The following is a 27,970-nucleotide window of genomic DNA, read 5'->3' as shown; positions in this document are numbered from 1 at the left end:
ACAGCTGAAGTAGTTTTGTGATCTAAATCTCAGTGCGAGAGAGAGCAAAGGTGATTGCTGGCTGAGTATATTTAGATCTCTGAACAGGGGCAGGCAGTTCATATGCATGAATGAGCAGCAGAGTTGCATCCATCATCTGGTATCTATCTCTCCACCTTTCTCTCTCTCTCTCTCTTTGTGGGGAGGATGTGAATTCTTCCCCCTTTTCAGATGGATTCCGACAATGAGGAGAACTCTGGGACTGAAATAACCCTGGTGATAATGTCATCATGACGTCACGCTAACCAAGAAAACTCTGCACACACGTCAGGAGATATCATGTGTTCAATCATCAGCCCAATAAGTCACATATGAAGCTGTACATAGATTGGTTGCACTAAAAACCAGCAAACTCAGTGGCCTTTCAGGACCAGGACTACTGAAACACATGCTGCCCTAATGGATAAAGTCATTATCCAGTGCAAGATTCTCCCTCATCATAAAGCTTCACTCAAATGCCTGTGACATTGAAATAGGCCCTTCAAAGATTAATTACGTTAGTCCATTATGTATTCTCCACATTTCCAATCCACTCCCCCTACACTTCGAGATGGCACTGACTAACCAATGAGGCAGTGCCACGTACTCAGATGCGATACAGAGGGAACACACACTTCATTCAACCTTCATTTGTGTCTGGAGTCTTTGATACAGTACTACTAGTCATGGCTTTTTTTCATCCAGTTGCCATATCCTATTCTTCATAATGTTCTATGGTGTTGTTAGTCCTGACTTGAGTAAAGAATCCATAAGAGCTGCTTGATGATCAGTTTGATGGCCACAGTAGTCCAGGGTCGTGTTCATTCGGGCACACCGTAGCAAAACGTTTTGCAACGGAAAACAAAAACAAGCATTTCTTAGTTCAGATGGTACCTCCCTGTTTCAGGCTGTTTTGTTCCTCCTGAACAGGCCCTGTTTCCAGTCAATATCAACGGAGCTGCTGATAGAAAACCTACGATTGCTATATAACCAGTGAGTGAGTTACTGTACATGGCCCCTTTGGATTGTCATTATAATCCACTATGAGATGTCCCTTATGAAACATACAATTGATTGATATGCTTCTGAGTTTGAACTTGGAACACTCCTTGTTATAGTCTGTTGGTTGGGTTGAGGTGCAGTCAGCCAGGGGCACTATAATTAAAAGGCATCAACAGAAGGTTATTGTTCACCTGGCCAGTTGCCATCTTTATTTTCCCCTGCTTCCCCTCCCATGCGGCTGAACTTCTCCAAAATGGCTTCCGCGCTGATCCGTGGCAGGCCGGCGTCCAGTGGACAGCCCTCCACCAGGCTGTTCATGGGAGTGGCCGGCACCTGGAAGTCCTCCTCCGTCCCAGAGTTCTCGGTGCCCAGCAGGCGGCGACGGTGGTGCCGGGAGGCCGAGAAGCAGCGGGGGCGGGCGTCGTCGTCGACACCTGGCGACCCTGTGGGGTCAACGTGGTCGTCCAGCTCCTCAAAGTCCTCCACCTCCCCACAATGCACTTGCTTCTTGTCCCACTCCTTCAGGAAGTCCTTGAGGATAGGCAGCACTTTCTTGCGGGAGGCCAGTGCATTGCCTTGGAAATAGGACTTGATGTCGTTGAAGGGGCTGCTCATTGGAGAGAAGCTCAGAGAGGGGTTGCGGGCCTTTTCTAATGCTTGGCTCACCTATAGCAGAATGAGAAACACACAGTGTATTGCTATTTCATTGTTGCCTTTTTAACATTGACTAATATTCTCAAATTGTCATGCCTGCATTTGCCCAAAAGGAAAAGCATGCTAATAATAGCAACAGGCAGCATTGAATACTTTGATATATCTCACTTACAGACATGCTTAATATCACAGAATAATACATAACAATACTATTTCTTTTCACACCAATGAATAGTTTGAGGGCCAATTTTAAACTAACAAGATAGGTAGTTTGGCACAAAAGTAGACCGATTATTTTTGTATTTTTAAACAGAGGGGAGGAAAGATTCACACCGATATTCAAATGGCCTCTTTACAATAAAATGAACTCATATAAAATACTTTTCAGGGTCATGAACACAAATGTGCTGCACATTTGGGAAAGCACAAAATGGGTCAATTTTGCTAAGTCTAGTGGGCTAGGTGGAACTACTACTTATTATATAACTACCCCTATCAAATCCTTACTATTATATTACTACCCCTATAAATATAAACTCAACTCACATCTTATGTGCATAGGGGTCTAGGGGTCAATATACTGTAAGAGTGGGCATGACATTGCAGTTCATACCTCCTCCCTATAGAGGGTGCTGGAGCTGTAGACCGCCAGCTGCCGATGGGGCTCACTGCGTTCGTTGAAAGAGATTGTCATGGCGACCACCGCACCAAAACTATGTTTGTGACAGAACTCACAAAGCTCCTGTTGTAGGCTCCTCCGCTGTAGGAACATCTGTTGAACGAACAGGATGACGTACAACAGTAAACAAAAAAACGATATTATATAGAGAACAGACCTGGGTTCAAACACTATTCAAAATCTTTCAAATACTTTGAGTGTTTGATTGATTCCATTCCAAAAGGCAAGCTCAAGCAAGTACAGATACAGTATAAATTATTTCAAATAGTATTTGAACCCAGGTCTAATTGAGAGTAATGGTGGCATGCAACAAAACTGTGCCATGCATGTGTGTACAGTCAACGCATGATACATGTGATGGCTTGGGGCTGAAGCCAGTAAAACAGAAAGTATTTGTAAAAATAATGTATTTGCAATGGGACTGAGGAACTGCACTGCAGTTAAACAGTCACTTATCTGATGTGCACTCACCAGGAGTCAACTGTCTGTATTCACTACAGTAGACTCCCACTCTGGACTCTTTTTCTGGGATCTTCTGCATTGCAGCAACGATGGCCACCCAGATATCAGGGAGTATTCTTAACTAACAGACATGACTCCTGTCACTATTGTTTAGCCTGGTCTGAAGCAACACAGTAGCTACTGATCTGTTATGATTATGCTAATCAGACGCTACAATTTACGCTCAGAGCCGTTAGTTTAATATAGGTGTCACTTTCACTCCTAGATGCTGTCATGACTTGCCCTCATGGGTTGAGGATCAAACATTCCTGCTAGGTAAAGGTTTGAACACTCCCTTTCCTGGGGGCCAGTTTTATGACTTAACAGCCGGTCATAAATAGTTTGCAGAAAAGGACTCCTTTTGGTCTCTAGTATGGGAAGAAATAATTATTCCCTGTGAGACAAATGAAGTGTTCCCGCCAAGACTCCAACATCCAAAAGTGGATAATGAAACAATATTCCTCCTTAAAAGAATGTGGGAAACGGTCAGTGGGAATCTAAAGAATAATCATGTCATATTGTTTATTATTTTGTGATGTCATTAAGGATGGTATCAAGTAATAACTGTAACTCGGAAAGTGTACATATTCTATCTATCAAGTTTACATCTAAATGTTGTATAAAATATATGATTAAGTATGAGAGTATTTAGGTGAAGATAAGAATGTGATTTTAGTCTTCTAATGAGATAATCGTTTTTCATATAAACTATGCACAGTGACTAGCCACGCCCCGAGTGACATCAGAGATCGTGTAAACATGATGGAACGCCCCTTTTACCCCGATGTGCATAAAAAGCCTTGAAAAACAAATCAACCAAAGGAAGACCAGCAGACGTGAAGCGTGAGCTAAAAGTTGCAAAACGGTTTAAAACTACAACTCCATTACCAAAGGAAGACCAGCAGACGTGAAGTGTGAGCCAAACGTTGCAAATTTCTACCAGACCAGTAAGCCCCACGGCTTAAAATGGTTGACACTCTACAAGACCAAGAAGCGTGAAGCTGAAGCTCCACGTTACAAAATGGTTAGACTAGAAAGACCAGAAAACGTTAGACGTTAGTCCACACGTTTGAAATTGAGAAGTATACTGAAGAATGGCACCGGAGAGGATGGCTGCCGTTTTACAGCCCTCTAACCAATTGTCCTATTATGTGTGTTTTTTCAAGTTATTTGTAATTTATTCTATACATAATGTTTCTGCCATCGTCTCTTATAACCAAAAAGAGCTTCTGGATATCAGGACAGCGATTACTCACCTCGTATTGGACGAAGATTTTTTCTTCAACGAGTCGGACGCGAAGGATATCCTACAGACACCCGACAAGGCCCAAATCCCCGTCATTCGCAGGAGAAAGAGACGGAGATATCGTAGACGTAGGTCGGGGTGCCTTGTAAGGATCTGACGGCGAGCGAGTAAACTGCCTCTTCCATCAATCCTATTAGCCAATGTTCAATCATTTGAAAATAAATTAGATGACCTAAGATTACGGTTATCCTACCAACGGGACATTAAAAACTGTAATATCTTATGTTTCACCGAGTCGTGGCTGAACGACGACATGGACAACATACAGCTGACGGGATATACACTACATCGGCAGGATAGAACGGCTAACTCCGGTAAGACAAGGGGTGGCGGTCTGTGTATATTTGTAAACAACAGCTGGTGAACAAAATCAAATACTAAGGAAGTCTCAAGGTTTTACTCGCCTGAGGTAGAGTATCTTATGATAAGCTGTAGACCACACTATTTACCAAGAGAGTTTTCATCTATATTTTTCATAGCTGTCTATTTACCACCACAAACCAATGCTGGCATTAAGATTGCACTCAATGAGCTGTATAAGGCCATAAGTAAACAGGAAAATGCTCATCCAGAGGCAGCGCTCCTAGTGGCCGGGGACTTTAATGCAGGGAAACTTAAATCCGTTCTACCTCATTTCTACCAGCATGTTAAATGTGCAACCAGAGGAAAAAAAACTCTAGACCACCTTTACTCCACACACAGACGCATACAAAACTCTCCCTCGCCCTCCATTTGGCAAATCTGACCATAACTCTATCCTCCTGATTCCTGCTTATAAGCAAAAACTAAAGCAGGAAGCACCAGTGACTCGGTTAATAAAAAGGTGGTCAGATGACGCAGATGCTAAGCTACAGGACTGTTTTGCTAGCACAGACTGGGACATGTTCCGGGATTCTTCAGATAGCATTGAGGAGTACACCACATCAGTCACTGGCTTCATCAATAAGTGCATCGATGACGTCGTCCCCACAGTGACCGTACGTACATACCCCAACCAGAAGCCATGGATTACAGGCAACATCCGCACTGAGCTAAAGGGTAGAGCTGCCGCTTTCAAGGAGCGGGACTCTAACCCAAACGCTTATAAGAAATCCCGCTATGCCCTCCAACGAACCATCCAACAGGCAAAGAGTCAATACAGGACTAAGATTGAATCGTACTACACTGGCTCTGACGCTCGTCGGATGTGGCAGGGCTTGAAAACTATTACAGACTACAAATGGAAGCACAGCCGCGAGCTGCCCAGTGACACAAGCCTACCAGACGAGCTAAACCACATCTATGCTCGCTTCGGGCAAGCAACACTGAAGCATGCATGAGAGCACCAGCTGTTCCGGATGACTATGTGATCACGCTCTCCGTAGCCGATGTTAGTAAGACTTTTAAGCAGGTCAACATTCACAAGGCCGCAGGGCCAGACGGATTACCAGGACGTGTACTCCGAGCATGTGCTGACCAACTGGCAAGTGTCTTCACTGACATTTTCAACATGTCCCTGACTGAGTCTGTAATACCAATATGTTTCAAGCAGACCACCATAGTCCCCGTGCCCAAGGACACTAAGATAACCTGCCTAAATGACTACCGACCCGTAGCACTGACATCTGTAGCCATGAAGTGCTTTGAAAGGCTGGTCATGCATCACATCAACACCATTATCCCAGAAACCCTAGACCCACTCCAATTTGCATACCGCCCCAACAGATCCACAGATGATGCCATCTCTATTGCACTCCACACTGCCCTTTCCCACCTGGACAAGAGGAACACCTACGTGAGAATGCTATTCATTGACTACAGCTCAGCGTTCAACACCATAGTGCCCTCAAAGCTCATCACTAAGCTAAGGATCCTGGGACTAAACACCTCCCTCTGCAACTGGATCCTGAACTTCCTGACGGGCCGCCCCCAGGTGGTAAGGGTAGGTAACAACACATCTGCCATGCTGATCCTCAACACGGGGGCCCCTCAGGGGTGCGTGCTCAGTCCCCTCCTGTACTCCCTGTTCACCCATGACTGCATGGCCAAGCACGACTCCAACACCATCATTAAGTTTGCAGACGACACAACAGTGGTAGGCCTGATCACCGACAATGATGAGACAGCCTATAGGAAGGAGGTCAGAGACCTGGCCGTGTGGTGCCAGGATAACAACCTCTCCCTCAACGTGACCAAGACAAAGGAGATGATTGTGGACTACAGGAAAAAAAAGAGGACTGAGCACGCCCCCATTCTCATCGACGGGGCTGTAGTGGAACAGGTTGAGAGCTTCAAGTTCCTTGGTGTCCACATCACCAACAAACTATCATGGTCCAAACACACCAAGACAGTCGTGAAGAGGGCACAACAAAGCCTATTCCCCCTCAAGAGACTGAAAAGATTTGTCATGGGTCCTCAGATCGAAAGCACAAAGCACTGCCCCCCCACCCCATCTTTTTACACTGCTGCTACTCCGTTAATTATTTATGCATAGTCACTTTAACTCTACGCACATGTACATATTACCTCAACTAGCCGGTGCCCCCACACATTGACTTTACACCGGTACCCCCCTGTATATAGCCTCCCTACTCTTATTTTATTTTACTTCTGCTCTTTTTTTCTCAACACTTTTTTGTTGTTGTTTTATTTTACTTTTTAATGAAAAAATAAATGCATTGTTGGTTAAGGGCTGTAAGTAAGCATTTCACAGTAATATCTACACCTGTTGTATTCGGCGCATGTGGCAAATAAAATTTGATTTGATTTGATTTGAAACACTGAAACTCTCAACCTCTACACGAGGTTAAGAAGAAGACAATGCACTAGACCTTATCATTTCCGTCTGCAGCTGGCATGTATAGTCGTCTAGAGAACTTTCACTAAAGACACGAGATAGAGGACAATCCCTCTCAGACAACCGCTGGTACATTCTAACCAGCACTACGACCAGAAACTCTACCAAGGACATTGGGATCTCTGGTGGGCAAACCAGACTCCTACATCATCAACTCAACTATCGATGACAGCTACACGTAAATACATGTTGCATTTCTAATCCGAATGAGCGTTATTAGGGTGCATAAGTATTATGATTACTGTGAGCATAGTCTTCAAAGTAACCACGATAATTTGAATCTCTCTCTCCCTTCCATTCTGACCCCTCCACTACCCAAGCATTCATGCTAATGTTAGTCAAGTCCACTAGGGACCTGTTTTCATTGTACTACGTTAGTAATTAATAACCTGTGTGTGTGTTGGTATTGTGTTATTATTTAGTTAGTTAGTAAATAAATAATTAAGCCAATTTGTGTATTGCTGATTCATCAATAAGGTTAGGGTTCTTGCAGGTTCAAGGATTATGCGACGTTCAGAATGAGACTGATAAGAGGTAATTATTTAATAAGTGACTGTTATCGATATATATAACATATATCTTCTAAGAGTTTAATTTGGGAGATGGTAACTCGTTAAACAACTTCTTCCGTGGTGCCCCAAATTCCTAATGAGTTAATTGTTACATTATTAATTTAATCAAGTGACAATTAAACATAGTTAGGTGATTCAATAAATAACAGTCATACATTAAAGTAAGTCACGTCACGACAATGCCTTGTCACTGCATATACACTACATGACCAAAAGTATGTGGACACCTGCTCATCGAACATCTCATTCTAAAATCATGGCCATTAATATGGAGTTGGGCCCCCCTTTGCTGCTATAACAGCCTACACTCTCCTGGGAAGGCTTTCCACTAGATGTTGGAACATTGCTGGAGGGACTTGCTTCCATTCAGCTACAAGAGCATTAGTGAGGTCGGGCACTGATGTTGGGCGATTAGGCCTGGCTCGCAGTCGGCGTTCCAATTCATCCCAAAGGTGTTCGATGGGGTTGAGGTCAGGGCTCTGTGCAGGCCAGTCAAGTTCTTCCACACCGATCTCGCAAACCATTTCTGTATGGATCTCGCTTTGTGCACGGGGGCATTATCATGTTGAAACAGGAAAGTGCATTCCCCAAACTGTTGCCACAAAGTTGGAAGCAGAGAATCGTCTAGAATGTCATTGTCTGCTGTAGCGTTAAGATTTCCCTTCACTGGAACTAAGGTGCCCGAACCATGAAAAACAGCCCCAGACCATTATTTCTCCTCCACCAAACTTTACAGTTGGCACTATGCATTGGGGCAGGTAGCGTTCTCCTGGCACCCGCCAAACCCAGATTTGTCCGTCGGACTGCCAGATGGTGAAGCGTGATTCATCACTCCAGAGAACGCGTTTCCACTGCTCCAGAGTCGAACGCTTGGCATTGTGCATGGTGATCTTAGGCTTGTGTGCGGCTGCTTGGCCATGGAAACCCATTTCATGAAGCTACCGACGAACAGTTCTTGTGCTGACGTTGCTTCCAGAGGCAGTTTGGAACTTGGTAGTGAGTGTTGCAACCGAGGCCAGACGCTTCAGCACTCTGCGGTCCCGTTCTGTGAGCTTGTGTGGACTACGACTTCTCGGCTGAGCCGAGATGCTCGATTTTAAACACCTGTCAGCAACGGGTGTGGCTGAAATAGCCGAATCCGCAAATTTTAAGGGGTGTCCACATACTTTTGTATATATAGTGTATTTGCACCTCCCTGAGGCAGAGGCTCCATCACTAAAATGAATGAGACAAATGATCATATCCCAGGATTAAAAGCGAGTCTGATAAATACATTGGTAACATTGTAGCATGACTGAAGAGTAAAGATTCAAATAGTGGAATACAATTCTCCCAAAGGAGTAGGAAATATCTTGGTGAATCATCTGCAAACCCAAATTCGTTAAAGAGTTGGTTGGTCACTCAAAGGCAAATTAGGCAATTCTAATGGATTGTTGTTAATGGGGATAAATAAAAGTTCACATACACCCAGTATGATGCTGAGAGGGTGATGTTAAAGGTAGACACAGCAATATTTGTTTACCACGAGGAGCAGGGCAACTTCCAACACAAAGACCGCGTGAAGCAGGAGGCTGCACTTGTCAGCATTTGTTGTCACGCAGCTATCACACTGCATTGGAAAGATGCAAACTCCTGTGCAGATGTTTAACAGTATACAGTTGAAGTCGGAAGTTTACATACACCTTAGCCAAATACATTTAAACTCAGTTTTTCACAATTCCTGACATTTAATCCTAGTAAAAATTCCTTGTCTTAGGTCAGTTAGGATCCCCACTTTATTTTAAGAGTGTGACATGTCAGAATAATAGTAGAGAGAATGATTTATTTCAGCCTTTATTTCTTTCATCACATTCCCAGTGGGTCAGAAGTTTACATACACTCAATTAGTATTTGGTAGCATTGCCTTTAAATTGTTTACCTTGGGTCAAACGTTTCGGTTAGCCTTCCATAAACTTCCCACAATAAGTTGGGTGAATTTTGGCCCATTCCTCCTGACAGAGCTGGTGTAACTGAGTCAGGTTTGTAGGCCTCCTTGCTCGCACACGCTTTTTCAGTTCTGCCCACACATTTTCTATAGGATTGAGGTCAGGGCTTTGTGTTGGCCATTCCAATACCTTGACTTTTTTGTCCTTAAGCCATTTTGCCACAACTTTGGAAGTATGCTTGGGTCCATTTGGAAGACCCATTTGCGACCAAGCTTTAACTTCCTGACTGATGTCTTGAGATGTTGCTTCAATTTATCCACATAATTTTCCTTCCTCAGGATGCCATCAATTTTGTGAAGTGCACCAGTCCCTCCTGCAGCAAAGCACCCCCACAGCTTGTGTCATGCACAAAGTAGATGTCCTAACCGACTTGCCAAAACTATAGTTTGTTTATCAAGACATTTGTGGAGTGGTTGAAAAACGAGTTTTAATGACTCCAACCTAAGTGTATGTAAACTTCCGACTTCAACTGTATGTGTTGGTACTGACGAGTGCAGCCCCTTGCCTCACACTCACTGTCTGATTACTTAATATCACTGAGTCTCAGTTTAAAGCATGGTGGCATTAACATGGTGGTGGCAGAGTGGATTAAGTGAAGTAACGGCATGACTAGACAGTACGTACATCTAGTGTCATGTACACAGCGCTGACTGCCAGTCTCAGGTCACCCCCAGAGACAGCCTTCATGTCCTTCAGCAGGATCTGCTCTGTAGAAAGACCTGCAACACAAACCAATGGGCCAAGCAGTATTACAATGGCATTACAATGTAATTGGGTATAGATGCTACTGCATGACAAACACTACAGCATATCATAAGTTACAATGTAGATCATATATACAGGGCCCTGTGTTTTGGTTAATCATGGCACATGACCTGGATTTTAACCTTTATTTTTATCCTTTTCCAGAAATGAGAATTAGACCAAGAATTATAGCAATTGTCTGAGGATGATGCTGGACCATCTGACATAAAAAGAAAAGGGGACAGTTTGATGAAAAAGCTTTTTACTGGGCAATAAGTAGTTGCTACGTCCATTTTTGGACTTATCATTTAATGATATTTACCCATTGATTCTTGTAGAATATAACTTAGAAATGCCCCATGAGCTTAGTTCAAGTGTCGTACCTCATCATAACCCAAATTATAAGCTTGTTTTACTCCAATGTTTGTAAACAAAGTAAATGTAAACACTGTATAGCCTCAAAACATGATTAAAACTATAACTGTGATATCAAGGATGGTCAGTCCTTGCATCCATAATATGATGCAGCCACCACTGCGCTTGAAAATACGGAGAGTGGTACTCAGTAATGTGTTGTATTGAATTTGCCCCAAACATAACACTTTGTATTCAGGACAAAAAGTTGAATTGCTTTGCCACATTTTTTGCAGTTTTACTTTAGTGCCTTGTTGCAAACAGGATGCATGTTTTGGAATATGTTTTATTCTGTACAGGCTTCCTTCTTTTCACTCTGTCAATTAGGTTAGTATTGTGGAGTAACTACAATGTTGTTGATCCATCCTCAGATTTATCCTATTAAAGCCAATAAACTCTGTCACTTTTTTTAAGTCACCATTGGCTTCATGGTGAAATCCCTGAGTGGTTTCCTGCCTCTCCGGCAACTGAGTTAGGAAGGACGCCTGTATCTTTGTAGTGACTTAGTGTATTGATACACCCACCATCCAAAGTGTAATTAATAACTTCACTATGCACAAAGGGATATACAGTGGGGGAAAAAAGTATTTAGTCAGCCACCAATTGTGCAAGTTCTCCCACTTAAAAAGATGAGAGAGGCCTGTAATTTTCATCATAGGTACACGTCAACTATGACAGACAAATTGAGAAAAAAATCCAGAAAATCACATTGTAGGATTTTTAATGAATTTATTTGCAAATTATGGTGGAAAATAAGTATTTGGTCAATAACAAAAGTTTCTCAATACTTTGTTATATACCCTTTGTTGGCAATGACACAGGTCAAACGTTTTCTGTAAGTCTTCACAAGGTTTTCACACACTGTTGCTGGTATTTTGGCCCATTCCTCCATGCAGATATCCTCTAGAGCAGTGATGTTTTGGGGCTGTCGCTGGGCAACACAGACTTTCAACTCCCTCCAAAGATGTTCTATGGGGTTGAGATCTGGAGACTGGCTAGGCCACTCCAGGACCTTGAAATGCTTCTTACGAAGCCACTCCTTCGTTGCCCAGGCAGTGTGTTTGGGATCATTGTCATGCTGAAAGACCCAGCCATGTTTCATCTTCAATGCCCTTGCTGATGGAAGGAGGTTTTCACTCAAAATCTCACGATACATGGCCCCATTCATTCTTTTCTTTACACGGATCAGTCGTCCTGGTCCCTTTGCAGAAAAACAGCCCCAAAGCATGATGTTTCCACCCCCATGCTTCACAGTAGGTATGGTGTTCTTTGGATGCAACTCAGCATTCTTTGTCCTCCAAACACGACGAGTTGAGTTTTTACCAAAAAGTTCTATTTTGGTTTCATCTGACCATATGACATTCTCCCAATCCTCTTCTGGATCATCCAAATGCACTCTAGCAAACTTCAGACGGGCCTGGACATGTACTGGCTTAAGCAGGGGGACACGTCTGCACTGCAAGATTTGAGTCCCTGGCGGCTTGGTGTGTTACTGATGGTAGGCTTTGTTACTTTGGTCCCAGCTCTCTGCAGGTCATTCACTAGGTCCCCCCGTGTGGTTCTGGGATTTTTGCTCACCGTTCTTGTGATCATTTTGACCCCACGGGGTGAGATCTTGCGTGGAGCCCCAGATTGAGGGAGATTATCAGTGGTCTTGTATGTCTTCCATTTCCTAATAATTGCTCCCACAGTTAATTTATTCAAACCAAGCTGCTTACCTATTGCAGATGCAGTCTTCCCAGACTGGTGCAGGTCTACAATTTTGTTTCTGGTGTCCTTTGACAGCTCTTTGGTCTTGGCCATAGTGGAGTTTGGAGTGTGACTGTTTGAGGTTGTGGACAGGTGTCTTTTATACTGATAACAAGTTCAAACAGGTGCCATTAATACAGGTAACGAGTGGAGGACAGAGGAGCCTCTTAAAGAAGAAGTTACAGGTCTGTGAGAGCCAGAAATCTTGCTTGTTTGTAGGTGACCAAATACTTATTTTCCACCATAATTTGCAAATAAATTCATTAAAAATCCTACAATGTGATTTTCTGGATTTTTTTCTCAATTTGTCTGTCATAGTTGACGTGTACCTATGATGAAAATTACAGGCCTCTCTCATCTTTTTAAATGGGAGAACTTGCACAATTGGTGGCTGACTAAATACTTTTTTTCCCCACTGTACAATGTCTGCTTTTTTATTTACCCATCTACCAATAGGTGCACTTCTTTGCGAAGCATTGGAAAACCTCCCTGGTCTTTGTGGTTGAATGTGTGTTTGAAATTCACTACTCGACTGAGGGACCTTACAGATAAGTATATGTGTAGGGTACAGAGATGAGGGAGTCATTCAAAAATTATGTTAAACACTGTTATTGCACACAGAGTGTGACAAACAAATCTCAATTTAATACATTTTAAATTCAGGCTTTAACACAACAAAATGTGGAACAAGTCAATGGGTGTGAATACTTTCTGAAGGCGATGTATTATGTGCCTTGTTTAGCACATTTTTACTCCTGAACTTATTTAGGCAGCCATAACAAAGCTTTTCATTTTTAATTAATTAGTACAACATTTGAAAAACATCATTCCCCTTTGACATTATGGGGTATTGTGTGTAGGCCAGTGACAAAAAAATCTAAATTTCATCCATTTTAAATTCAGGCTGTAACACAACAACATTTTGAAAAAGTCAAGGGCACATAGTAAGATAAAGCTGGAATGTGGTCAACACAAGGTAAAACGACCGTCCCCTCGGATTGAAGGTTCAAGGCCGATCGCATTACTGCAGGCATTGTTAGCAGAAAACAGGATCCCCATTATAGTGAATGGAGAAATGGCTATCTTTTTTTAGAAGACAATCATGGTAACAATATCATGGTACCCAGTCGGCCTTCAACTTGAGTTACTCAATGAGAGGGGGAAGCACTGAGCTAGCCTGCAATGTCAGTCCTTGGAGTAGCTCAAACTCTTCATATTATGTCTCCATGAGACGCCATCTTAACAGACTTTATTTTGCTTCAATGCGCTATTGAGTTTTACATAGGAATGAATGGTGTCACGTGATTGATGGCTTTGTCCAGTCATTGGGTCAACAGAGCAGAGGTTCCTACCTAAAGGGTTTGACATATAATTTAGTTTACTTCTAGATGGTCACTCCACAACATTATTTTGAGGTCATGTGAAATCTCGTATTTAAAGAGAATGTTGTAAAGCAGGGCTGCCCAACCCTCTTCCTAGAGATCTACTGTCCTGTAGGTTTTCAGTCCAACCCTAATTTAGCATATCTGATTCAGCTAGTTAAGGTCTTGTTGAGCAGCTAATAAGTAGAATCAGGTGTGTTAAATTAAGGTTGGACTGAAAACCCACGGGACGGTAGATCACCAGGAAGAGGGTTGGGCAGCCCTGCTCTACAACATTCTCTTTAAATATGGGTAACACTTTGTTTGAACGGTATGTCATAACAATGTCATAATATTGACATAATAATGTCATACTGTCATGGCATCTTATGTCACTGAATGTCAAGTGACAAGGCAGTGTCATTTTGTGCACCTGTCAACACCTCTCCCATGGCATGTTTTTCCCACCTTTTTACCTGAGATGTCAAATTTGGCACTTTGCAGGGACTGGAAGAGGGCGCCCCTGGGTGGCAGGTCGGGGAAGCGCGACTCCAGCAGGCAGGCCAGTTGGCTGTCCTTGGGTGTGACCTTGCCCGCCTCAGGGGCCATGTTGACACAATCCAGCACGATGGCCCCTGTGTGGGCACACTGCCAAGTATAGGTGAACTGAACCAATGGTTACTGCTGGCATTGACAAACAAGCGCAACTACAAGATAATTGTCTAATTCAGTGATAATTCATCCTGCCATATTCCCCGCTGCCTAGTTCTGAGGTATACATTGTTTAAAGACCCGGAGACACTGTGGCCCTCGAGGACTGGAGTATGACACGTTATACAGAATGCTGGACGTAAGAGAATTGTTGCTGTGGCAAACATACCGTATAATAATTGGGCCACCTGTCTGTCTAGCACTTCAGGTGCCTTGTGGTGAATGTGCTCCGTCACCAAGGTGGCACAGGAACCCACGGTTTCCACGGTGACGGAACAGGAAGTGGAGGGTGTCCTCTCGAGGTGGTGGTGGTCAATAACTTCCACAACTGCCTCTTCCAAGTCGATGTCAGCACTACAGGGAAAAGTCAGAGTTGAATGAATATTGTGAAATACGTTGTGTCATACATCCTTAACTATGTGTTTCCTCAATCTTGGTCCAGGAAACTGGCCCTCCACAGATCAGGCACTTTCCCATAAAGTTCACCTGTGTTGCCAATACTACTTGATACTGTAAGTATCAGTGGAAGAAAGTCTGAGTGAGAGAAAGGCAAAGAGATGGCAACGGAGAGAACGAGAGTGAGAGTAAAGCAAATAAATAGAAAGAGTAATGTTGCAACCGATGACCTAGGAAGCATGTTGTGGTCCACCAGGGTGAGCGTCAGCCTCTTGGCTCTATGGAGCCCTGCCAGGTCCACCTCGTCACGGAATACCAGAGCCTCCGGCGGAACACCGCTCTCCTTCAGTAGGAACACGTTGTCGGACCGCAGGGGGAATTCAGCCCTCGGGATGTTCAGCACCGGCACCACAGTCTTACCCGAGCTGCCAGACGTCTGGGAACAAAGGGGGATGGAAGAAGAGGAGGAGAAAAGGAGGAAAGGATGGAAGAGGGAGACCAGGTCAAAACAGACATCTGACACCAACGCACCTTGCTGCTGAGGCTAGCTGTGATTCCTCTGCAATGTTTTTGTCCATCTTCTCAGGCCTTTGGGGGATCTTGAGTATCTGAGGTTGTGTGAATATTTGATGAGTAGCGGGGGTGTCTAGGCTAGCGAGCAGCTATAACCAGGGGTTAGGGAGGACGGATGGATCAATGCAGTAATGAAAGATAAGAAGAGACCGGCGCCCGGTGGCCAGGGCACAGACACTGTTTTTACGCTTGAGTGACTCTGAGGGTTGTCTGGTCCTATTTTGGAGAATGCTGGGCATTTTGGTTACGCTTGGTCAAGCTATTCATGGCCCTCAGACGTACAAATGACTCACTCACAGAGCTAATTCCGAGCATGTGGTGCTTCAGGACTTTGGCCCAGCTTTCTCAACTCTGTTCACAAGTCAAATAGAAGATACCTATTCATTACCGCATAGCAGGACATATTCGTCCACCAATTTGCTTTCAAACAACTGCACCATAGAGTTGTCATTTTTCTTGTATGGGACTTAAAAGGAAAATTCCAGTCAAAAACTATATTTTGGTATTTGTTTCATTAGTCCATTGTTGTTACAGTCCCAAAATGTTTTGCATGTCAGCAATCAAATGTTCAAGATATAGAATGTTCCAAAATATATTGTTCATAATTACATAAGATCATTCTGGAAGCCTCTGGAGAGCCAACATTTTTGTGAAGGGCCAAGTTTGTCAAGGGCCCGTGGACCCCACTTTCGGCAGCACTCAAGTAAAGTGTCAATATTTGTTACAGTATAAAAATCTAAACATATGAGGAGGGGAATGAATACTTATTTCCGACCTGGGCTGAGGAATTCACAAATGAGAGGCGGTACAGGCTAGAAGCTAGCGGACTCACTTTGGACAGAAAGTAGGCAAAGGAAAGGGATGACACCATGGAGTCGAGGTCACAGGCCTCATTGCCAAGGACGACGTGGATCCCAGAGCTTCCCTCCGAACTGCCCTAAGGAGGTTATAAAAAGAAAGGAATGAGGCAAGAGGGTGGTAAAATTCCTTGTCAGCTTTATACTTTGTAGATTTGTAAACCGTTTTTGTTAACACAGCCAAGGCTACACTAGTCAAAATGTAAAAAGCATTGGTATTGTCTAAACTAAGGGTCTCCAACCTTTTCTAGCATGAAAGCTACTTTTTAAATGAGAGCTAATAAATTATGAAACATGTCGCGAGCTACTCATACATTTTTGTTTCTAGCTTTCAAATAGGCACACTTTGTATTTTCCCGAATTCTGTTTTCTTGGTTTTACACTCACAAAATTACAATTATTCATAGAGAAACAATGGATTTGGATGTTCTGAGGCCATGTCAATGCTTAAATCACATCAGAAGACCATTTATGAGGGGGGGGGTAATACCACTTTATTTGTGCATTTTGCTAGAAAGTGCTTGTCTAGCAATGTTTTTGCTGCTGCATATGTCATGCCAGAGTTTGCTAAACAAAAGCCAACCCGATTGATACAAATAATCATGCCATAATTCTGCCAGGTAAGCCTACTTTTCAGTTCATATTTAATTAAGAAGGTGTTGGGGAAAGTCTTTCTGTCTACCCAGAAGACAGTTATCATGATTGCTAACTGGCTGCACGAAGTGAATGGTGGAGACAAATGGGCGCACCACACAGACATACAGGGGCAATATTGCTGGAAATTAATTGCAGATATTGTGTTAAGTTTGTCTATTTAAGACAATTGTGGCTAACTACGGGTGGGATTATGTACATTTGGATTTGATTGGATAGTAGGCGGGAGCTTGAGGTGTTTGATACTTGTGAGATTTGTTTATGACAGATTGCGGTGGAACACGTGAAAAATACATGCACTTTCAGAATTGTTTGGTGAGCTACTTATAGGTGGGCTGCAAGCTACTGATAGTTCGCTATCGACCTGTTGGAGACCCAGACAGTCGCCAGAACTGATTAGCCAAGATTTAGCCTACTGAAACAAATCCCATTTTGACAGACTGAAATGGTAGCCCTATTTCAGTCAGGCTCAGAGTAATTAGTTAGCATCTAGCCTATGTTAACATTTTTGTACTGCTGTTTATAATCTAATTAGGCTATGCTTATCAAAGAACATCAAGTGAATGTGCAGCTGCAACTGTGATATAGCCTTATTGGACTCAGCGGGATGCTTTTATTTGGATAATGTTGCTGTCGACTGGTAGACCCACTGTGATAATGAGTGTGATTAGTCTCGCTTTATCTGTGACATGATGAAAGAAACAATGTTATTACTGACAACGGGGGAGACGGCCTTGCTGTGATGTGATGATGGAAAAGCAGGGAAAGCACTAATAACCAGTGTGTGTGGCAGTATTCAGTATAAACACAAAAAGCAAAAAGGCCCAAACACTAACTATTTAGTAGGTATTTATATGCTAACAACTACTTTACCCTTTAAGGCCACCATAGATTTAACAATGAATCTATAAGATTGGTCCACAATTGTACTTTGTGAACCAGCGTAACCAGTATAGGATCTCTCCTGTTAATCTCAACACATTGGGAGTTGATGTGCATCCTACTGACTTCAATGGTAAATCAAGAAATATGGCCAGGTCTGCCTCCTAGACTGGTTTTTCTCACCATCAGTATGGGGTGTAGCCAACTGGGTGGAGAGAGCCATTTCGCGTTAAGGGCCCAGTGTAAGCGCCCCAAGGGTGATGCTAACGGGCAGCCAGTGTGAGTGTACTATGACATGGCGTCATGGCCGCCCAGCCCCCTCCTCCTTCCCCCTCATCTCCCTCTTCCCAGCGTCCCGGTCACCTCCCATCAGCCGTAGTAGTGGGCAGACCCAGGAAGGCAAGCAGGAGCCAAAGGAGGCTATATTTAACCACAGAGTGTGTGTGTGTGCAGCAGAGCTCTCCAACCGTGACTCCACAACTGTTCCATGGCAAATAGAACGATTCAGGGCAACCTCTACTACAGCTATAGTAATCCAGTATTGCAGTATGCATTCAAGGACAAGGCTAGAAATATAAACAATGGTTAGATAAAAGATTGGTTGGTGGGAAAATGTAGGCCTGTGACACAAATATGGAAGTGTAGAGGGGGGATGTTATGATAGTAAAATGATCATAACAGGATGCTCTGATTCATGCAGCTCTGATCTTTATGCATGTCCTTGTGTAACTGTTTTGTTTGCCATTAGCAGATCAATTGTAGATAATGGTGTTAATGGGAAATGCTAACTGTTTTGCAACGAGCTTCATATTCAACTCACTCTATTACTGAGAAATGTAAATTACTGTTTTATAATAGGGCAGTGCTGTTTTCTAACAGTTATCCTCATATCCCATGCTAATGTGAATTCGACCACATTCACAGAGCAATCCACATTTAGGCCTGCATTTGAGTGCAGCGTTCAAGCCAGGGATCACTTTGAGCCACTTTGTCAGCTTCATTGAGTTGATATTGATGAGTCAATAGTGTTCCATTATTACTCAAGCACAAATCAAATGCAGTAATGCACACGGCCTACTCTCACCTGTTCCCTTTTCTGAGTGACCTATCATAGCGCTCATTCCATCTGGTTAATGTAAAACCACACCACACTGAGGTATTCTCTCTCCAATCCACTTAGAACAGGCCTCAGGGAATCGGAGAGATAAGGCACACACCCTGCTGAACCGTGGAATTGGTGGATAGAGTAGCAAGGTGTTTGGAGAGAGGGAGGAGAGACAAGCTCTATTCTTCCTCATTCTACGCTGCTTTCTCATCCTCATCATCAGTATAACATTTCAGTTAAATAAATTCCACTTTGAGTCCCCTTTTGTTGGGACTAGTGTTATTTATTTAGATAATGGGTATGGTGTAATTTTAGGTAACGGTTATGAACTTGGGCAGTTGGACATACCTTACATAGGCAAAACAAAAAACAAAATTAAACCATTTATTTTCATCTGTTTGTCTGTCTGTCTGCATATTTCAAGACATGGCATATGAGGGTTGGACGATACTTTTCTCGTCAATCATCTTTTAAAAAACGTATACTTCAAAACTGGAAATGGTCCGTCGTTAACGCAATGGAAAGGTCAAATGCTTTATTTTCTAAAAATGTGAAGTGCGTTGGCTACGGAGAGAAACAAAAATGGTGCAGTTTGAGGCCATTTTACGGAAAGTGATGCCAGCACTGGAGATGTGGGTGTGTGCTAGTGGGTCTGGGCAGGTGTGATGTAGTTGATGTTTGTATGATGTTGTCGTTTGTATGTGTATGTTTTTGTATTGTTTATAAAATATCAAATAAAATCTTACAAAAACAAAAAGAAATGGACCATTTGAACAATGTCAGAATGTTACCAATACCAATATAGCCTGCCGGTAATTACATTATCATAACAACAGAATTATGGCGCACATAGTCAAGGAAGGAACTGTCTGACCTCTACAGATCTCTACTGTCTCGATCTATTGAACATACCCGTAGTCTTGCCCCATCACTGAAAAGAAAGACTGCTGAAACCAATAACCTTACATTGTCTCCAATTGTTTGATTATGGGAAAGATGAGTATGTTGATGAGCATGTTGTGGGCTCCACAACCTGAGTGTGTGGGCATGAGACAGGACAGGCATACAAAACGTTAGGCTAGTTCTCCTTCTTATTCTAGCTCCACAGTAGGTAGAGTAGTCAGGGACGACCCCAGACATAAACATCAACACATAGGGCTGGTTTCCCAAACACAGATTAGTCTAGTCCTGGACTAAAAAATATAATTTAATTGAGAATCTCCATTGACGTAGACTTTCAGTCCAGGACTAGGCTTAATCCATGTTCCGGGAATTTGTATTTATAGATTTTATTTTATTTTACCAGGAAAGTTGACTGAGAACACATTTTCATTTACAGCAACACCCTGGGGAATAGTTACAGGGGAGAGGAGGGGGGATGAATGAGACAATTCCCTCATACCTTGATGGTATGAGGCAAAGATTGGGAATTTAGCCACCCCTACTCTTATGATAAGTGCCATGGGATCTTTAGTGACCACTGAGTGTCAGGACACCCGTTTAACATCCCATCTGAAAGACAGCACCCTACACAGGGCAATGTCCCAAATCACTGCCCTGGGGTATTGGGATATTTTTTTTAGACGAGAGGAAAGAGTGCCTCCTATTGGCCCTCCAACACCACTTCCAGCAGCATCTGATTCTCCCATCCAGGGACCGACCATGACCAACACTGCTTAACTTCAGAGATAAGCCAGCAGTGGGATGCAGGGTGGTATGCTGCTGGCTCAAACCAGCCCTTAGTCTCCAGCCATGTGAGGAGGCCATAATGTGAAGTGACAGTGGCTAAACTAAGGCTGCCCAGTGCCCACCAGAACACAGAGACCTTCTGTATGGCAGTATCCAGACATAACCTGACCTAAGTGGTTGATATGGACCAAACAGAAGCATCAGACTAGAGGGCAGAAACATTAGATCTAACAGACGGCAAGAGCCAGGAAGTATGCGACAAGGCTTTGATTACGCCCATATAAAATGGGAAATCATACTTGGAGAAGGGGGAGGATGCTGGGAATGAAGAACGTTTAAATGAATTAATCAAAACCCATTGGCTTGGGAGTAATGGTGGGTTAAGGAATGCTTGCCCCCTGCTCGCTGCCCTTCACTTCATCTGAAAAAGGAAATAGGCCACTACAAACTACAACTAGGCCTACTACATACTACAGTGTCATACAGAGAGGGTCTTAAGAAGGGAATTCAATTTAGCCCATTTCATGTTTTAATTCGTGTTACGTCATGTCTCAAATGTGTTCTCTGATATGATATCCCACCACAGCTGTTCTCTGACGGAAGGAAAAAAAAAAAAAGTAAAGCGGGTTAATGGTGACTACTCAAGAGCAATGTCCGACCCCTTGAAATTAGACCCCTACCCTTTAAACCTTTGCTGTGCCTGACAGCCAAAGACAGCGGCATTCCACACCAAGGCTATAGGGGAAGGAGGGGTGGATGAGATGTCTGCCATCCAGGCATTGTGACAGAGGTGCCACCTAACATCACTATTTATGTCACATGCACAACAGTCAAGCTGATGGGCCACAGGAATATGGATGTGAGAGTTTTAGCCCAGACTCCCCACACCTAGACTACATTGCCTTCGGAAAGTATTCAGACTCCTAGACTTTTTCCACATTTTGTTACGTTACAGCCTTATTCTAAAATGGATTAAATAAATAAAAAATCCTCAGCAATCTACACACAATACCCCATAATGACAAAGCGAAAACAGGTTTTTAGAAATGTTTTTTTTTTTTTATACCTTATTTACATACAGTTCCAGTCAAATGTTTGGACACCTACTCATTCAAGGGTTTTTCTTTATTTTTACTATTTTCTACATTGTAGAATAATAGTGAGGACATCAAAACCATGAAATAACACATATGGAATCATGTAGTAAACAAAAAAGTGTTAAACAAATCAAAATATATTTTAGGTTCTACAAAGTAGCCACCCTTTGACTTGATGACAGCTTTGCACACTCTTGGCATTCTCTCATCCAGCTTCACCTGGAATGCTTTTCCTGCCATAATATGGACTTGGTCTTTTACCAAATAGGGCTAACTTCTGTATACCACCTCTACCTTGTCACAACACAACTGATTGGCTCAAACGCATTAAGAAGGAAAGAAATTCCACAAATTAACTTTTAACAAGGCACATCTGTTAATTGAAATGCTTTCCAGGTGACTACCTCATGAAGCTATATTATTATATTATTATTATTATTATTATTATTATTATTATTATTATTATTATTATTATTATGATGAAGCTGGTTGAGAGAATGCCAAGAGTGTGCAAAGCTGTCATCAAGGCAAAGGGTGGCAACTTTGAAGAATCTCAAATATAAAATATATTTTGATTTGTTTAACACTTTTTTGGTTACTACATGATTCCATGTGTGTTATTTCATAATTTCAAATCAAATCAAATTTTATTGGTCACATGCGCCGAATACAACAGGTGCAGACATTACAGTGAAATGCTTACTTACAGCCCTTAACCAACAGTGCATTTATTTTAAACAAAAAAAGTAAGAATAAAACAACAACAAAAAAGTGTTGAGAAAAAAAGAGCAGAAGTAAAATAAAGTGACAGTAGGGAGGCTATATATACAGGGGGGTACCGTTGCAGAGTCAATGTGCGGGGGCACCGGCTAGTTGAGGTAGTTGAGGTAATATGTACATGTGGGTAGAGTTAAAGTGACTATGCATAAATACTTAACAGAGTAGCAGCAGCATAAAAAGGATGGGGTGGGGGGGCAGTGCAAATAGTCCGGGTAGCCATGATTAGCTGTTCAGGAGTCTTATGGCTTGGGGGTAGAAGCTGTTGAGAAGTCTTTTGGACCTAGACTTGGCACTCCGGTACCGCTTGCCGTGCGGTAGCAGAGAGAACAGTCTATGACTAGGGTGGCTGGAGTCTTTGACAATTTTGAGGGCCTTCCTCTGACACCACCTGGTATAGAGGTCCTGGATGGCAGGAAGCTTTGCCCCAGTGATGTACTGGGCCGTACGCACTACCCTCTGTAGTGCCTTGCGGTCGGAGGCCAAGCAGTTGCCATACCAGGCGGTGATGCAACCAGTCAGGATGCTCTCGATGGTGCAGCTGTATAATTTTTTGAGGATCTGAGGACCCATGCCAAATCTTTTTAGTCTCCTGAGGGGGAATAGGCTTTGTCGTGCCCTCTTCACGACTGTCTTGGTGTGTTTGGACCATGATAGTTCGTTGGTGATGTGGACACCAAGGAACTTGAAGCTCTCAACCTGTTCCACTACAGCCCCGTCGATGAGAATGGGGGCGTGCTCAGTCCTCTTTTTTTTCCTGTAGTCCACAATCATCTCCTTTGTCTTGGTCACGTTGAGGGAGAGGTTGTTGTCCTGGCACCACACGGCCAGATCTCTGACCTCCTCCCTATAGGCTGTCTCATCGTTGTCGGTGATCAGGCCTACCACTGTTGTGTCGTCGGCAAACTTAATGATGGTGTTGGAGTCGTGCCTGGCCATGCAGTCATGGGTGAACAGAGAGTACAGGAGGGGCCCCCGTGTTGAGGATCAGTGTGGCAGATGTGTTGTTACCTACCCTTACCACCTGGGGGCGGCCCGTCAGGAAGTCCAGGATCCAGTTGCAGAGGGAGGTGTTTAGTCCCAGGATCCTTAGCTTAGTGATGAGCTTAGAGGGCACTATGGTGTTGAATGCTGAGCTGTAGTCAATGAATAGCATTCTCACGTAGGTGTTCCTCTTGTCCAGGTGGGAAAGGGCAGTGTGGAGTGCGATAGAGATTGCATCATCTGTGGATCTGTTGGGGCGGTATGCAAATTGGAGTGGGTCTAGGGTTTCTGGGATAATGCTGTTGATGTGAGCCATGACCAGTCTTTCAAAGCACTTCATGGCTACAGACGTCAGTGCTACGGGTCGGTAGTCATTTAGGCAGGTTATCTTAGAGTCCTTGGGCACGGGGACTATGGTGGTCTGCTTGAAACATGTTGGTATTACAGACTCAGTCAGGGACATGTTGAAAATGTCAGTGAAGACACTTGCCAGTTGGTCAGCACATGCTCGGAGTACACGTCCTGGTAATCCGTCTGGCCCTGCGGCCTTGTGAATGTTGACCTGCTTAAAAGTCTTACTCACATCGGCTACGGAGAGCGTGATCACATAGTCATCCGGAACAGCTGGTGCTCTCATGCATGCTTCAGTGTTGCTTGCCTCGAAGCGAGCATAGAAGTGGTTTAGCTCGTCTGGTAGGCTTGTGTCACTGGGCAGCTCGCGGCTGTGCTTCCCTTTGTAGTCTGTAATAGTTTTCAAGCCCTGCCACATCCGACGAGCGTCAGAGCCAGTGTAGTATGATTCAATCTTAGACCTGTATTGACTCTTTGCCTGTTTGATGGTTCGTCGGAGGTCATAGCGGGATTTCTTATAAGCGTCCGGGTTAGAGTCCCGTTCCTTGAAAGCGGCAGCTCTACCCTTTAGCTCAGTGCGGATGTTTCCTGTAATCCATGGCTTCTGGTTGGGGTATGTACGTACGGTCACTGTGGGGACGACATCATCGATGCACTTATTGATGAAGCCAGTGACTGATGTTTTGATGTCTTCATTATTATTCTACAGTGTAGAAAATAGTAAAAATAAAGAAAAACTCTGGAATGAGTAGGTGTGTCCAAACGTTTGACTGGTACTGTAAGTATTCAGACCCTTTGCTATGAGATTCGAAATTGAGCTCAGGTGCATCCTGTTTCCATTGATCATCCTTGAGATGTTTCTACAACTTGATTGGAGTCCACCTGTGGTAAATTCAATTGATTGGACATGATTTGGAAAGGCACACAATTGTCTATATAAGGTCGCACAGTTGACAGTGCATGTCAGAGCAAAAACCAAGCCATGAGGTCGAAGGAATTGTCCGTAGAGCGCCGAGACAGGATTGTGTTGAGGCACAGATCTGGGGAAGCTGTCTGCAGCATTGAAGGTCCCCAAGACCACAGTGGCCTCTATCATTCTTAAATGGAAGAAGTTTGGAACCACCAAGACTTCCTAGAGCTGGCCGCCCGGCAAAACTGAGCAATCGCGGGAGAAGGGCCTTGGTCAGGGAGGTTACTAAGAACCCAATGGTCATTCTGACAGAGCTCTGGAGTTCCTCTGTGGAGATTGTAGAACCTACCAGAAGGACAACCATCTCTGCAGCACTCCACCAATCAGGCCTTTATGGTAGAGTGGCCAGACGGAAGCCACTCCTCAGTAAAAGAAACATGAAAGCCAGCTTGGAGTTTGCCAAAAGGCACCTAAAGTCTCTAAGACCATGAGAAACAAGATTCTCTGGTCTGATGAAACCAAGATTGAACTCTTTGGCCTGAATGCCATGCGTCATGTCTAGAGGAAACCTGGCACCATCCCTACGGTGAAGCATGATGGTGGCAGCATCATGCTGTGGGGATGTTTTTCAGCGGCAGGGACTGGGAGACTAGTCAGGATCAAGGCAAAGATGAACGGAGCAAAGTACAGAGAGATCCTTGATGAAAACCTGTTCCAGAGTGCTCAGGACCTCAGACTGGGGCGAAGGTTCACCTTCCAACAGGACAATGACCCTAAGTACACAGCAAAGACAACGCAGGAGTGGCTTCGGGACAAGTCTCTGAATGTCCTTGAGTGGCCCAGACAGAGCCTGGACTTGAACCCGAGAGAACATCTCTGGAGAGACCTGAAAATAGCTGTGCAGCAACGCTCCCCATCCAACCTGACAAAGCTTGAGAGGATCTGCAGAGAGAAATGGGAGAAACTCCCCAAATACAGGTGTGCCAAGCTTGTAGCATCATACACAATAAGATTCAAGGCTGTAATCTTTGCCAAAGGTGCTTCAACAAAGTACTGAGTAAAGGGTCTGAATTCTTATGTAAACGCGATATACGTTTTTTAAATAAATGTGCAACAATTTCTACAAACCTGTTTTTGCTTTGTCGTTATGGGGTATTGTGTGTAGATTGATGAGGGAAAAAACGATTTAATCAATTTTAGAATAAGGCTGTAACGTAACAAAATGTGGAAAAAGTCAAAGGGTCTGAATACTTTCTGAATGCACAAGCGAACCCACCAGATGGCACCTTTAGTCTTGATTGTGCACACACTGAGGGAATACAGGGTGCAGTAAATGCCAGGGTGGGACAGATAGGGAATTGCTTAAGAGTTTTTTTCTATGTCTAGCTCTTTGCACTTGACTAAAAAGTCATACAAATCATTAACCCTCACCACATCGGTCATCTGACTCTACTGTGACAACACTTTGCTAAATATATTGATAACATACCAACGAGGCCTGGTGTTGGATTTGCTGTTTAAGAACTTAATCATGCAATATGTGTCAATGACACTTATGGAAGTTTAGGTGGGCAGTATTCTACCTTCTCTTGCTCTCTGACAACTCATCCACACACCACCTCCTCGTGTGTCATGGCGCTCTGTGGTTTGTGTATGTTAGAGGTTTTACAACAGGAAGATTCATAATTTGTATGAAACATCATTTTTAGAATCTTGAACCAAACTGCAATTTGACTCTGTTCAATTCAGCTATGCTGTAACTTGAGAGAATTAATCAATAAACTCTCAATTTTAGTTGACAGTTGGCTGTCAGACTAAACTTTTTTACATTTCACTCCGTGACAAGAGTAACTGACTCAAAGCCACAAGAGGGTAGAACACATTTCAAACGTTGCTTGTTAGGGGGAGGTAGTTGCAGAAACGTTGGAATGGTTTAGTAATAGAATAGTACATTATGAGTAACGTTAATATAATAGTAATACTGTGACAGTAATTTAGACACTTTGAATATACAAATTAATGCAAATACATTCAGTTTGTTCCGTGTTAAAATACATTTGCAAACAAATACTGCATGAAAGACAGCAGAGAGAGCACGCGATGGACAAGGCTAGTCATTGAGCAGAGCAACTGAGACATTTGTAAAATATGCAATGCATAGTAAATGTGTTCGTGTGTGTGCCTACCTTTATTGCAGCGCTACATTTCTGTAGAAACCCCTCCATTTTCGCCAGCGTAGAGCACGCCCGGGATATTCTGTAAAACAGAATGTTTACAGACCTGTGTCCTCTGCAAAGACAAGTTGACAAATATTCCTACACCACGTTTTCAAAAACAGCAACTCCTGAAGTGCAGCCGCTATAACGTAGAAAGTGGTAGTGGTGGGTCGTTCGCGAACGAACGGCTCTTTTTGAACGGCTCTTTTTGGTGAACGTCAGGAACCGAATTGCATCTGTGAAAGAGCCGTTCATTTGGCTCCCTGATTTGCATAGTGTTACTGCTTTTTGAGCTACAGACAATCTGCAGATAAATTATAAAAACATTATATGAAGATTGTAATCCCTCACTGCAGGAACAATAAATAGTGAGGAGAGAGACGTTTTCTGGTCCACACACATTTTTGCAGTGCCTTCATTTTTGGTCCGGTAAAAATGTATTTGAACTCACATGTCACGATCTGACATAATGGCAGGCAACTTTGTGGCTTTAAATTACATATTTGCAACGTTTTCATGGTTTTAGGTACATTTCAAGCGCTACTGAACGAAGAGCCGTTTAGGAGCCAAATGAGCGGCTCTTTTAGCTGAACGGAGACAATGATCCGGCTCACTGAAAAGACTCGGAACGCGGGTAAATATTCCACTAAATTCGTGATGTCACATGCGGAGTAGTGGCAAAAAGCAATACACTGCAGAGCTGTGCGATAGCTATATAGATATATTTATTTGATAAGTTAAAACACAATACAACCACACATGCATGTAAAATGATCGAGGATGACACAAAAAAGTTTGAATTGTTGTCCTCTTAAAAAATTGCTACACATTAGATCTACGTAGTAGGAGGCATTCTTAGGTTACAGATATAATAATGAATCACATGTTTTACTTGTGTAGCGCTTTTCAAAGAATCTCGAAGCACATAAAAAGCAAACAAACAAAAC

General features: G+C 43.2%; 1 protein-coding gene across 1 annotated transcript; it reads right to left on the bottom strand.

Moving 5' to 3' along the window:
- Positions 1-308: 308 nt before the first annotated feature.
- LOC311131731 (exopolyphosphatase PRUNE1-like) lies at positions 309-27,142 on the bottom strand. Its single transcript, XM_084164852.1, has 8 exons — positions 26,994-27,142; positions 16,334-16,438; positions 15,159-15,364; positions 14,702-14,886; positions 14,298-14,456; positions 10,178-10,272; positions 2,288-2,446; positions 309-1,686 (listed from the first exon to the last, which is right to left on the bottom strand). Exons 1-8 carry the CDS (start codon positions 27,030-27,032, stop codon positions 1,201-1,203), a joined length of 1,434 nt encoding a protein of 477 aa, XP_084020978.1. The 5' UTR covers positions 27,033-27,142; the 3' UTR covers positions 309-1,200.
- Positions 27,143-27,970: the final 828 nt, after the last annotated feature.

Source organism: Coregonus lavaretus, assembly GCF_964263955.1.
Source record: "Coregonus lavaretus genome assembly, chromosome: 7".
Classification (NCBI taxonomy): domain Eukaryota; kingdom Metazoa; phylum Chordata; class Actinopteri; order Salmoniformes; family Salmonidae; genus Coregonus; species Coregonus lavaretus.
The sequence above is the reverse complement of the archived record's forward strand: the minus strand, read 5'-3'. Positions and strand labels throughout refer to the sequence as shown.